At 30.8% G+C, this 13,002-nt stretch overlaps 3 protein-coding genes across 3 annotated transcripts in view; all 3 read left to right on the top strand.

The window, feature by feature from the left end:
- Sec61alpha (SEC61 translocon subunit alpha) overlaps positions 1 to 13,002 on the top strand; it is a 64,820-nt gene that overhangs the window by 7,521 nt on the left and 44,297 nt on the right. The gene's annotated exons all lie outside the window — the stretch shown is intronic.
- Positions 1,091 to 8,467, top strand: klhl10 (kelch-like protein 10). The gene is made up of 7 exons (XM_065502331.1): positions 1,091 to 1,654; positions 5,067 to 5,336; positions 5,527 to 5,791; positions 5,849 to 5,971; positions 6,047 to 6,322; positions 6,390 to 6,600; positions 7,468 to 8,467. The coding sequence occupies exons 1-7, from the start codon at positions 1,359 to 1,361 to the stop codon at positions 8,211 to 8,213; spliced, it is 2,187 nt and encodes a 728-aa protein (XP_065358403.1). The 5' UTR covers positions 1,091 to 1,358; the 3' UTR covers positions 8,214 to 8,467.
- On the top strand, positions 9,127 to 9,881 carry Gpb5 (Glycoprotein hormone beta 5). The gene is made up of 2 exons (XM_065502666.1): positions 9,127 to 9,143; positions 9,205 to 9,881. Exons 1-2 carry the CDS (start codon positions 9,127 to 9,129, stop codon positions 9,692 to 9,694), a joined length of 507 nt encoding a protein of 168 aa, XP_065358738.1. The 3' UTR covers positions 9,695 to 9,881.

Below are 13,002 nucleotides of genomic sequence, written 5' to 3'. Positions count from 1 at the left end.
TTTTTCGTTGACGTTTCAATTGTACATCGTGTTTAATTGCACAAAAAAAAATTATTCGTAATTTTTTAAATGCAAATGTAAATTTTTTTGTTAAATTTACATAAAATATTGCTTAAAGAAAACTACACTTTTCGTTGTCCATTAAATATATCCAAAATAAAAATCCTATAACTCATACGTCCTACTGAATTGTTAACAATTAAATAACGTATACGCCAAGTATCGCATTATGGAAAAATTAATTGTTTTTTTTTAAAGAATTTAGTTTTAATTTAAATCAAATCTGTTTAATTTATTCCAATATTAAAAATAAGAATATTGTTGAATTAAATTCAAACATCATAAATACATTATATTAGAAGACGAACAATTGATGCACTTTACATACATATTACAATAAGAAATGTTGTTTATCCTACTAATGTCTTATGAAAAACCTTTTGATTCCAACAACGATTTAAAAGGTAATTTTTAGCTATTGCTTAAAAATTTCAAAAAACATACAAAAAATAACGGGTTTAGGTTCGTACTTACGTATGAATTTTTTTTAATTATGAATTCTTTAATATAACCTTTTCGTACTTAAATAATATATAAGAATAATCAAGGATGTCATTGAAACTTTAAAAAATTACACTCAAGTCCTTTATGTTGATACTATCCAAGTTTTATACTTTAGTAAATATATAAAAAACTATTTTTTACCTATACGTATTCACTCAATCTTCAACTAGCAATTTTGGCACGTTCTGACTCAAATTTTTCATAGGAATAGCATTTTTCAAGTTTTACAATATTTTTATTGTGCCTTGTAAAATAGTTCAAATGGTTCATATCTTTAAAGCAATGTTAAAATAATTTTTTTTATATTTTCTAAAAATTAAAACTGACCTAAACGTAAATTAACTATAACTAAAATTAATAAAAACGGTCGAAAATTTTACAAAAATTCTAACTTTAAAAATATTTTTAAACTCTGTTTTTTCCAGTCTACACAATTTGTTTTCAATAAAACTTTTTAATCTTGTCAAAAATTGTTTTGTCAATAATATTTTCCTTTCTTTCGGAAAAATCTTATTATATTAAACAATTTTTTTTATTTTAGTTCAGTTTTCAATATAGTTTAAGAAATAAAAAAACAGCGTTCGTTGGCATCATACAATTGCATTAAACTAAAAGAATTGCAGTTTATAAAGTTTGTTTAAACAAAAACTAAATTTTAAGTATCAAAAAAAAATTCCTTTCAACAATATTTAAATCTTTAACGAAATTATAGTTGAAATTCAAAATTCTTTGTATTTATTAAATTAATAATTTATTATTGAAAATTTTATGAACTCTTTAACAATTTTGCAATAATGCATCGAGCACGTGATAATGATATGATTAACGAACAAAATCCTGATAATTTTCAAGAGAACAATGATGAAGGTGTTGTAATGCCTCAACTGGATGTCGACGTTATTGATTATGGTGATGAGCAAACTGATACTATAGCCTCAAAAATATTAAAAACTTCGATAAGTGATCAGGCTTTAAATACATTAAATGATTTACGGTGCAAAAATTTACTGTGTGATGCTGTTATATCCGTACCTGATGCCTGTTTCAATGTACATCGTGCTATAATGAGTTCAAGTAGTTCATATTTTAGGTGAGTTCTGATTATAGATATTTTATTGTTCTATAATATAATGGCGATTGATAAAAAATTATATTTTGATGTAGTTTTCCATAAAAAAAAATTTTCTATTATACATATTTTCTTATATACGCCGTTGGAAAGGTCTATAAAATATATATTGTTGGATTAACTTAGTAATCCAGATATAGATAAAAAATAGGTCAAAAATCGAGGTTGTTCTGGTTTTTTATATCTCAGCCATCTGTGGGCCTATTGTCTTGATTTTAGATAGCAACCGAACCGGGAGAATTCCTGATATATTGGTATATGAATCATGTATGTTAGCTACAGAAAGTTGTTATCGACTCCGCTATCTATAACGATCCAGAATATACATATCGTCACCTAAAATGCAAAACAACGTATCATCAAAAAATTCGAAATAGATTTTATTATTGATTACGATTCACTACAATTTTAAACTTTTACTATCAAAAATAACCAAGTTATAACCAAAATTGATACTAAAGTATCATCAAGTATATGATTTTCTTGAACAAAATAACGTATACGCTTTGAGTAATTAATTAATAAATCGTTTTTACCTTATTTTAGGTGGTATCCTAATTGTTTTTAATAAATTTGTTGCAATTGAATATTTTTTGCAGTCTTAATGAAAATTTAATGAAGAAACTTTTTTAGTTTAAACAAGTAAGAGTGCTATATTCGGCTGTGCCGAATCTTATATACCCTTCACCAAATTATACTTCAAAATTTTAAATATTTTTAGGTAAACAAAATTTAATTTTTTTTTAGTTGTTTTTTTTGGAAAAAAATTTATTTAAAATTTTTTTTTTTTAAATTGAAATTTTTTTAAATTTAAAATTTTTTTTTTTTAAATTTTAAAAATTTTTTTTGGTTTTTTTAATTTTTTTTTTTTTTGAAAAAAAAAATTCGGGTTAAAATTTTTGTTCCCGATTTTGACCCATTGTAGGTCCAACTTAATATGGTCTTATATACGTCGTTGCAAATGTCTTTGAAATATCTATCATTAGATATCCATATTGTCTATATTAATGTCTTAGTAATCCAGATATAGGTCAAAAATCGAGGTTGTCTTGGTTTTTTCCTCATATCTCAGCCATTTGTGGACCGATTTTGCTGATTTTAAATAGCAAAATTCTCGAAAGCATGTCGACAGAATTATTGAAGATTTGGATCCCGAAGATATCTGGGGTCTTCAGAAAACTGATTTCAACAGACGGACATGGCTTAATCGACTCCGCTATCTATAAGGATCCAGAATATATATACTTTATAGGGTCGGAAATGAAAAATGTAGAAATTACAAACGGAATGACAAACTTATATATACCCTTCTCACGAAGCTGAAGGGTATAAAAAGTAGTCGTTAGTAATTAAAATAAAAAAAACATACTGCCTGTTTCTCTAAATGCGAACGAACATTTTCTTTCGTATTTCATATTGAAAGCAACAAATAAATTTTTAAATTTTTTGTTGTTTTCAATATAAAATACGAAAGAAAGTGTTCGTTCGCATTTAGAGAAACAGGCAGATAATAAAATTAAAAAAGTATATACACACATGGACAAAAGTGATCGTCACCTAACATATTTTATGTTTGGAGGTCCACCACGTGCAGAAAAATATTCGAACACAAAATTTAAGAACTGGGAATGATTTTAGAACATATTTATTTCATTTTAATTGAATAAAAACTTAAAATAAATGATTATGGCGATTAAAAATAACTAAAAACAAAAAATAGTTGCATTTCATGGGGACAAAAGTGTTCGTCAATTGCAGTTATGCATAAAAAAACATTAGAGTTAATATCTTGTTTGCTTTCCTTTCGATTTAATCACTTCTCGTAGACGGTTTTGCATTGAATGTACTAATTTTTTAGTAACTTGTGGTGCAATTTTTACCCATTCTTCTTTTAGTACTTCTTTAAGTCTATTCTTTGATGTTATATGGTGTTCTCTTATTCGTTTGTCTAAATGGTCCCAAAGGTGTTCAATCGGATTAAGGTCCGGTGACTGAGGAGGCGTTTTTAAGGTGTGAGGGGTATTGTATAAGATCCACAAGCGAACTATATCGGCAGTGTGCTTCGGATCATTATCTTGCTGGAAATAATAATCTGATTCAATGCCAAGTTTACGTGCGCTTTTTGCCAAATTTTCTTTTAAAATATTTAAATAGACATGTTTGTCCATTATATTTTCTATGAACACAAGTTCACCGACCCCACCCGAAGACATACAGCCCCATACCATTACTCCAGCACCCCCATGTTTGACTGTAGTTTGAATATTTTTATCTTGAAGAGCAGTTCCTTCCCGTCTCCAGACTAAAGAGCGACCATCCGACCGATATACACAGAATTTGCTTTCATCAGAAAATATCACTTTGTCCCAAAACTCGTTTTTCTTATTTAAATATTCTTTAGCAAAAGAAAGTCGCTTTTCTTGATTCACCTTGCTTATTAAAGGCTTTTTTCGACAAACTCTGGCATTGTAACCCTCCACATTAAGCGCTCTGCGTATAGTACGAGGATGTACCTCGTTTCCTGAGGACTCCTTTAATATTGCTGCAATTTCCGAAGATGGTGTTTTAGGTTCTTTTTTTATAATTTTTATTATTTCACGTTTTTCACGAACTGACAACTTTTGAGGTCTGCCGCTTCTTGGACGATTCTCACACTCCGGATCATTTTTGTGGCGACTTATAATGCTACAAATGGTAGTTCGGGGCCGACCCACTAATTCGCATATTTCTTTAATTGATTTGTGCTGCTTGTGGGCATTTATTATAATTTTCCGCTCTTCGATTGATGTTTCTTTTCTTTTTTGGCTCATTTTTGACTTAAAGCTCTTTTTTACGATCAATCTAACGAAACTTAAAAGTTAGAAGACTAATTTTGAATTTGACAAACAAGCCTACTTATAAAAGCGTTTAAAATATCACTAACAAGTGAAGTGACGAACACTTTTGTCCCCACTAAATGCAACCTACATTTGATTTTAGCTATTTATTTAGTAGTATATAAACATTTTGCAAATTTAGTTTTTACTAAAATTAAATAAATGTGTCGTAAAATGAAGGACTATTTATGATTAATTTTTTCTGACTTTTTTCTGAACGTGGTAGTTCATCGAACGAAAAATAAGTGATATGACGATAACTTTTGTCCATGTGTGTATAAACTGCTTTTATTTAAAATAAAAAAAATATTTTTATTTAAGTTTTTATTTTTTCATAAAAATTTGTATTGATGATACGTTTTTTTGTTTCAGAAAATAACAATTCAAAAAAAAATAAGCCACATATCTTAAAGTGTGCTTTCAACATTTTCATTTAAATTATTTTATTGTAAATAAATTTTTAAATTCATTCATACATTTTTTACTATTTTTTCAAGAGCACAATTTACAGGCTTTAATTCGACGGAAGTGAAGAATTTAACAGAAGAAACCCGTCATGTTCATATACCTGGAATGAGCGGGAGTATTATGGAACAAATCATTCAATATGCATATCTACGCAAATGCACAATAAATGCCGATAATGTTCACGAGCTCTTGATATCAGCCGATTATGTTGGTATTATTGGTTTGGTAACGTTGTGCAAACAATATTTAGCACAAATGCTAACACCGGAGAATTGTGTCAGTATAATGGGGTTTGCCAGGTATATTTTTTATAACTATGTATGTAAGGATGCAAAAATTCTCATCCTGCTTTGTGTACTTTGCATGATGATGCATGCTCTTTAAAAGGCAAATGAAAAAAAAATAAAAGATAATCCTTTGTTAATTGATTGTTATTACCATTCTAATGCGATTTTGATTATTTTACCTGGTTTGTTCACTTTGATTTAGATTTCGCTTTTTAGATGATTTATATGCCAAGGCCAGAAATTACTTATTACGTTATTTCATTGAAGTGGCTTCTAAAAATAAAGATATCTATGAAATGCACTTAAACGATTTCTATGACATTATAAGTGATGACGAGCTAAATACACGTGAAGAAGACCATGTTTGGAAATTGTGCCTTAAATGGATCGACCATGATCCAGAAAATCGCAAACATCATGTGGCCCAATTAATGCAGGGTGTGCGTTTAGGTTTAATGACTCCCAAAGTAAATGATCTTAACTATTGCTCTTGTCTTTTACACATTAAATATTTGTTATTACAGTGCTTCATGGAAGAAGTCAAGGAACATCCATATGTTCTACAAAGTGAAGAGGCTAAACCCCTTATTGTGGAAACATTCAAGTTTATGTATGATTTGGATATAATGAATCCCTCATCGGGAGAGGTAGTTATCCATAGATATATTTTCTAATTTAGATCCTACTTAATTGTGCCCTTTCACCTGCCATTTTCTAAAAAGCTTACTACACCTCCCCTGGCTATGCCACGTTTACCACACGAGGTTATATTTGCCATAGGAGGTTGGAGTGGCGGCACCTCCAAGGGCTGCATAGAGACCTATGATACCCGGGCGGATCGATGGGTTAATATACCGGCTGATGATCCGGCTGGACCGAGAGGCTATCATGGCACTGCAGTTATAGGCTATAAAATTTACTTAATTGGCGGTTACGATGGTGTAGAATATTTCAATACTTGTCGTGTATTTGACGCAGTCAAGAAAACCTGGAAGGAGGTGGGCAAATTTGTAATTGTTACATGTAATTGTTACACTATGAAATAATGTTATTTTCTCTATTAAGGTGGCTCCCATGCATTCTCGTCGCTGTTATGTTAGTGTTGCAGAACTAAACGGTTTAATTTATGCCATGGGTGGCTACGATGGTCATAATCGTCTTAACACTGTCGAACGTTATAATCCTAAGACAAATCAGTGGACCGTTATAACACCTATGAATATGCTGCGTTCTGACGCAAGCGCCTGTACACTCAAGGGAAAAATTTATGCAACGGGTAATAAAAACAATAAAGTAATATGTATTGTATTTAAATTACATTAGTTGCGACAGAGATTCTTAAACTGTAATTTTAAGAATCTTTATTTTAAAATCATAAACCATTATAAATTATAAATTGTTAGCTTAGTGTACAAACACAAATAAGTTTTACAGGATACACAAAAAACGTTCTTAAGTCCGATGTTTCAAATAATTTTGAAATCTGTAAATGCAGAAGAAGTGCATTTGTGACATATAAGTCCTTTTTTCAATAACTTATTTTGTATTTTTTAGTGGACTTACCAAATTTTCTTACCATATATTTTCTTTATTTATATCGTCTTAACTGTTTTATTTGATTTAAATTCTATAGTCAATAGTCAGAAGATAATAGTTGTGTTCGCGTACTTGATAATTTGTAATAATTCGTACAAATTATCACTGGAAGTTAAAAGTGACAGTTCGTAGATAGAGAACATGATATTTTTTACTGGACGTTTTTTGTCCAGTAAAAAATATCAACATAAAAATATGTTTAAAACTTATGGTTGCAAATGTAAACAAAAATAAAAAGTTGAAAATTATTACAATTTACAAGTTTTGTAAGAAGTGAAATAACATAAAACAAAAGTTTTAAATTGATTTATAATAAAATACAACTTATTTTTACAAATTGTTGTTCGCGTACTTTTTTTGATTATTTTTCAGACTGAGAGTAATTTATTTTTACTCTCTTAAATAAAGTTACTGGATTTTTTTTACTGGAAAGTACGCGAACACACTTAATAAAATATTTCATAAATTAAAAATTATCCATATTTACCTAAAAATTGGACTTAGCACATTTGGTCACTAGGCTAACAAAATATTTATCTTTCTCTAGGAGGCTTTAATGGTCAAGAGTGCCTTGATAGTGCCGAATCCTATGATCCAATTACTAACGTTTGGACACGCATATCCAATATGAATCATCGTCGTTCGGGAGTATCATGTGTATCGTTTCGCGGACAAGTGTATGTAATTGGTGGTTTCAATGGCACTGCTCGACTTTCGACCGGAGAGCGTTACGATCCGGAAACACAAACATGGTCGTTTATACCCGAAATGAATCATTCGCGTAGTAACTTCGGTTTAGAAATAATCGATGACATGATATTTGCAATTGGTGGTTTTAATGGTGTATCGACGATATCGCATACCGAGTGTTATGTGCCCGAAACAGGCGAATGGATGGAGGCTACCGATATGAATGTGGTGCGTTCAGCTTTGACGGCTAACAATGTGGCCGGTTTGCCTAACAAAAGCGATTATATACACAAAGAACGTGATCGTTTGATGGAAGAGCGACGTCAACGCTTGCTAGTCAGTGCTATTGCTCGCGAAGATAATGTAACCACGTCGAATATGTCGGTAGAAACACAAGATGCCTCAATGGATGATTATGACACACCCAACGAAGATGCAGATGACGAAGAGGATGTACTTCAGGATCTACCTCAAATACAACAAGGACCACAGGGATTAAATGACTTAAATAATGACAACAATATTAATGAACCAAATAGACGTTTTCGTTTACAAATGAGAAATCAACGTCCTGGTTCACATCACGAAATAAGAAGACGGTAATACATACAAAAGTTGTCCTAAACTAAAATATTGATAAATATAAGTAATGCGTAAGAAAGGAAAACGTGTTATTTAATTTAATAAAACTAAATTATTTTTTTAAATTTTACTATAACTAAACATGAATTGCCAACAAAGTAAATTGATTCATATAGAACAAAATATCGAAAGTTAAAATTTTAGAAACAAAATTAAAAAATATGTACAATTTTTATAAAAAACGAAAAATTCAAATTAATAAACTGTGAAAAATATTTTTTTGTTTTATAAATTTTACAATGGGAAGTAATGAGTATATAATAAAACTGTGTATGTATTTTAAAAAATAGAACTTGGATAAATTTAAAGATTTTTTTCGATTTTGACCTATTAGTTAAATATTTGGAACAGTTACCATTATATTGTCAACCACTGTAATTAATTACGTAGTTTGCTGCATCCTATCTTACCCAAAAATATGTTTATCTAATTTAAAAATATACAAATACATATTCAAATTGCTGTAAAGCTCTTTAACATCGTATTCTAAATATAATTTTTAAGAATAATTTTAATTATTCATATTCTGCTTTTATTTCATCATTTGTGTGTTTTTTTTTACAAACAAATAAAAAAGTAAATTTTTATAACAAACAATAAAAAAAAACAAGTCGAAAGTTTAACTCCTTTAATATTCATTGAAAAAAATAATATGCGCACACAAATAAACACTCATTCAATCAAAAGAACACCGGATAAGTAAATAAAGTACTCTTGTACGTACATGCAAACATACATATCCTATAACATCCTTTTGAATACCAATACAGCACAATTGGATGTCATATATAAGCGCCAACTATTCAATGTTATCAAATCATAGCGTTGATAAACGTTGAAGGAATAACATTCATACAAAACTCCTACAACGGATATGCGCTGTCTACATTTGTAAGTGTTAATAATTAAAATTTTATTATTTAAAAAAAATATTGAATTTTTTGTTTTTCAGATTCTTCTTTGCAACATTATGCTGCACACCTTTGACTTTGACTTTGGCTCAAATTTTAGAGGTTCAACCGATTAATAGCAGTCCAACGACTGCCCCTTTGGGCTGTCATCGTCGTCTCTACACGTATCGTGTTACCCAGGCCGATTCGAAGGGACGCGAATGTTGGGATTATGTTAGTGTTGCCGCTTGCTGGGGACGTTGTGATTCGAGTGAAATTTCAGATTGGAAATTCCCCTATAAACGTTCTTTCCATCCAGTGTGTGTTCATGCCACAAGACAACCAGCCGTTGCTGTGCTTCGTAATTGTCATCCAGAGGCTGAAGAGTTTGCTCGTCGCTATGAATATTTAGAAGCGGTTAGTTGTCACTGTCATACTTGCTCTACTATGGATACCAGTTGTGAAGCCCCGGCTAATAATATTTTGGATGAAAAATCTGGTGTTAAGGTATTGGCGATCACTGGATCCGATTCGGTTGGTTTGGATTATTAAACATGAAGTATTTTGTTTTATTTTTTTTTTTTAACTAAATTTATAAAAAAAATAAAAATATATATTTGTATGTAGTGTGTAAATGATGATAGTTAATGTGATTTTTTGAAATATTAAAAATATTTTACAGCGAAAATTTTATTTTTAAAATGTTATAAAATAAATTATATATTAGAATGCAAATAAACAGTGTGGTTTTTTTCTTTATAACTGTACAATTAAGGTAAATGGAACTCATTCACATCCCTAAATAATTAAAATCATAAATATGTTTTCATATCATTAAAAGTGCTTGAATTTCCAATTACAATGCTATGATTTTTTAACGAAAACTATCCTCATAAAATATTTTTCACATTTTACACCTACGGATAAAATTAGATAATTTTTAATATCCATTTTAGAAATTATTGCTCAAAAAGGTATAAAAAGTGTCAAAATAGTATCGACGGTGCTCTAGTACAATTCAAAACGTAACAAGAACTACACTATTTGGTATATCGAAAAGCAACTTCGCATAATATCGTAGTCCATATCCGCTAAGATAGCCAGATAATTGCAGTAATGGTGCGCGCCATAAATTAATTATAATTAGACCAGTTTTTAAATTCTATAGTAGTTGGCAACACAATCTGGTAGCACTTAACTTTCCCTATCTGGCAACACAAGCAATTGTTTACATCGATTTTTGTCCAAGTGGCAACATCGGTCAGACGCCGTTGCGGTTGACATCAGCAAACCTATTTTTTTATATTAAGTTTTTACGAGCTATATTTGGTAGGTAGTGAACCAATCAGTTCCCATAAGAAGTGCACGGTGCATAGAGACGAGATACTCCGATTTGTCAAACAAAAATACAACAAATCATATGTGTCAAACCACAACAAAATACATTGAATAGCATGTATTTTGTTATTGCAAGAGTTAAGGCTCCATTAGTCTTTGCGTTCTGTAACGTTTCTGTGCCGTTCTGAATGCTGTTTTATTGCAGTTAGTTTTTCCGTAAGATCGTATCAGCTGTTTTTAAAATAATAACCAAAAAACCATCTTGGTGATTTTGTTACTATTTTTAGTGTTTTTTATTATTACATATTATTGTGAACATTTTTATAAATACATACATATATTTTTTGTTAATTATTTAATTTAAACTAATTTTTTTACATAAATAGTACATACATTAAAAGAAATTTATATTTATGTTATTAAATTTCAATCTTTTTTTGAAAATATTATATTTTTTATTCTTTTGTTAATAAAATATTATAAATATTTCCCTTTCAAAAATGTTGGCACCACTGCTTTCATATTGTTGGCATTTTTGTGTATATATGTATCAGCTGTTTTAGCTGTCACTTAACGTTGCGGACAAAATTGTGTTTTCAACAGATTCATCCGCAACAGAACGGCAACGTTACAGAAAAACTAAGTCTGCTTTTACACAGGGCAAGTTTTCTTGCGCAAGTCTAGAGTTTATAGGAGAGAGAGGCAAGAAGAAAGAAGAGGGGTACACACTTGCTTGTACTGGCAAGTCTCTTCAATTCTCTTTTGTTTTCTCATTTTCACTATGGCGTCTATTAGGTTTTGACATACAAAATTGAACACAGACTTGCTGTGTGTAAACAGTCGAGCAAGTTTAAAAGGGAATCGAAGAGACTTGCTTCAAGTAAACTTGCTGTGTGTAAAAGCAGACTAACGACATACACAACTTTCCCTATGCTAAAAACAAAACAGCTGATTCGGAACGGAACGTACAAACTAACTAGGCCTTTAGGTTTTTGACAATTATGTCTCGTCTCTATGTTACCTATGGCACGGTGTGTGTGTACTCATGTTGGTATCATCCGGAGAGTGGCCGGATCTGTTCAACGAACAGATAATAAAGTGCTGCCAGATTGTAAAATCTGTGCAGCACTTTACCAAATTATCCCAGCGGGAAAAAGATGCAGTAAAGAGGCTTGTCTAAATGCCTTATTTTGCAGACAGAAGGACTTCTAGCCGCATGGCAAAATCATTTCAAATTTACACGGCGTATCATTGCGAGCCAAGGCCTTGCATACTCGCTGCTGTTAGAGGGCTGAGAGAAGGCATACTTATGATGGGCTAAGATGCAGAGTATTTTATTTTTTATATAGACTATTTTCATTTACTCGTTATTAGAAAAGGATTCATAGGGCTTCTTGAACACCTTCTAAGAGCAGGCAGAGTGGAATGAGTATCGGATCTTTTAGAATAAGAATGCCTTTTAGAAGGCCTACAAACTGAAGTCCTCTCATTTTTCCCGCTGGGAGCAATTGCACGGCGAATTCATACAAGGTGGTGTCAGTTCTACAAAAACAACGATTGGTCTTAACAAATGTCAAAAAACCTAAATGAAAAACTTATCAAATAAGTATTTAAACTTAATATAGTGTAGATAATTGAATAGTTAGGGCTTTACTTATTTAGGTAAACAATAAGTTAATAAGCTTAGAATATGTAGATATTTAAATATAAAAACAAGCTTTGACAGTTGTTAGAACCAAAAAGCGAAAAAAAAATATCAGCTGTTTGACTGACTCCACCTTGTATAAATTCGCCTTGAGCAATTGTTTACATTTTGTGCAATTATTTTATACAGTGATAATAGTAAACACAATAATAAGAACAACCATGTATGTGCGTTAAAATAGTTGGATTTTTTTCTAATTGGGAAAAACAATAAAGACCATGGCTGGACCTTGCAATCCTGTGTGGAATTATTTTCATCGCAATGAAAGTACAGCCACTTGTGTGGTTTGCATGAAAGAACTGTCATTGGGTAGTCCTTTACCCAAAAACCAGACAGTCAGCAGCATTAAGAAACACTTGGAAAAAGTTCATCCCCATGAGTATGCTGCCTTTCATACAATGGAAAAGGATTATGTGCAACACAAATCCGAAAATGTTAATTTGAAAAGAAGAGCCAAACGAAAAAGACTTAAAGAGCGCAAGGAAGCAATAGAAGGTCCTAAGGAACGCAAAAAACCTGGAAGAAAACGAAAAATGGAAAAACATTCAGAGTCAGAAGATACAGAGCACAAAAGTTTAAATATTGAAATCGTCGTAGATGATCCTTTAGTTGTACACGACCAAGATGAACCTATGGTGGATATGGCTAGCGTTGACATTGGCAACATAAAAATTGAGAATTATAAAAAATTTTCCACTAAGCCGGGAGATATAGCCCTGAATAGAAGAATAGATAGAACGATATTAGATCTCATGGTGGTTGATTTGTTGCCCTTTAATATTGTAGAAGGTACGGCATTTAAGCGTCTACATTTGGC

Source organism: Calliphora vicina, chromosome 2 (assembly GCF_958450345.1).
Source record: "Calliphora vicina chromosome 2, idCalVici1.1, whole genome shotgun sequence".
NCBI classification, from domain to species: Eukaryota; Metazoa; Arthropoda; class Insecta; order Diptera; family Calliphoridae; genus Calliphora; species Calliphora vicina.
The sequence above is the reverse complement of the archived record's forward strand: the minus strand, read 5'-3'. Positions and strand labels throughout refer to the sequence as shown.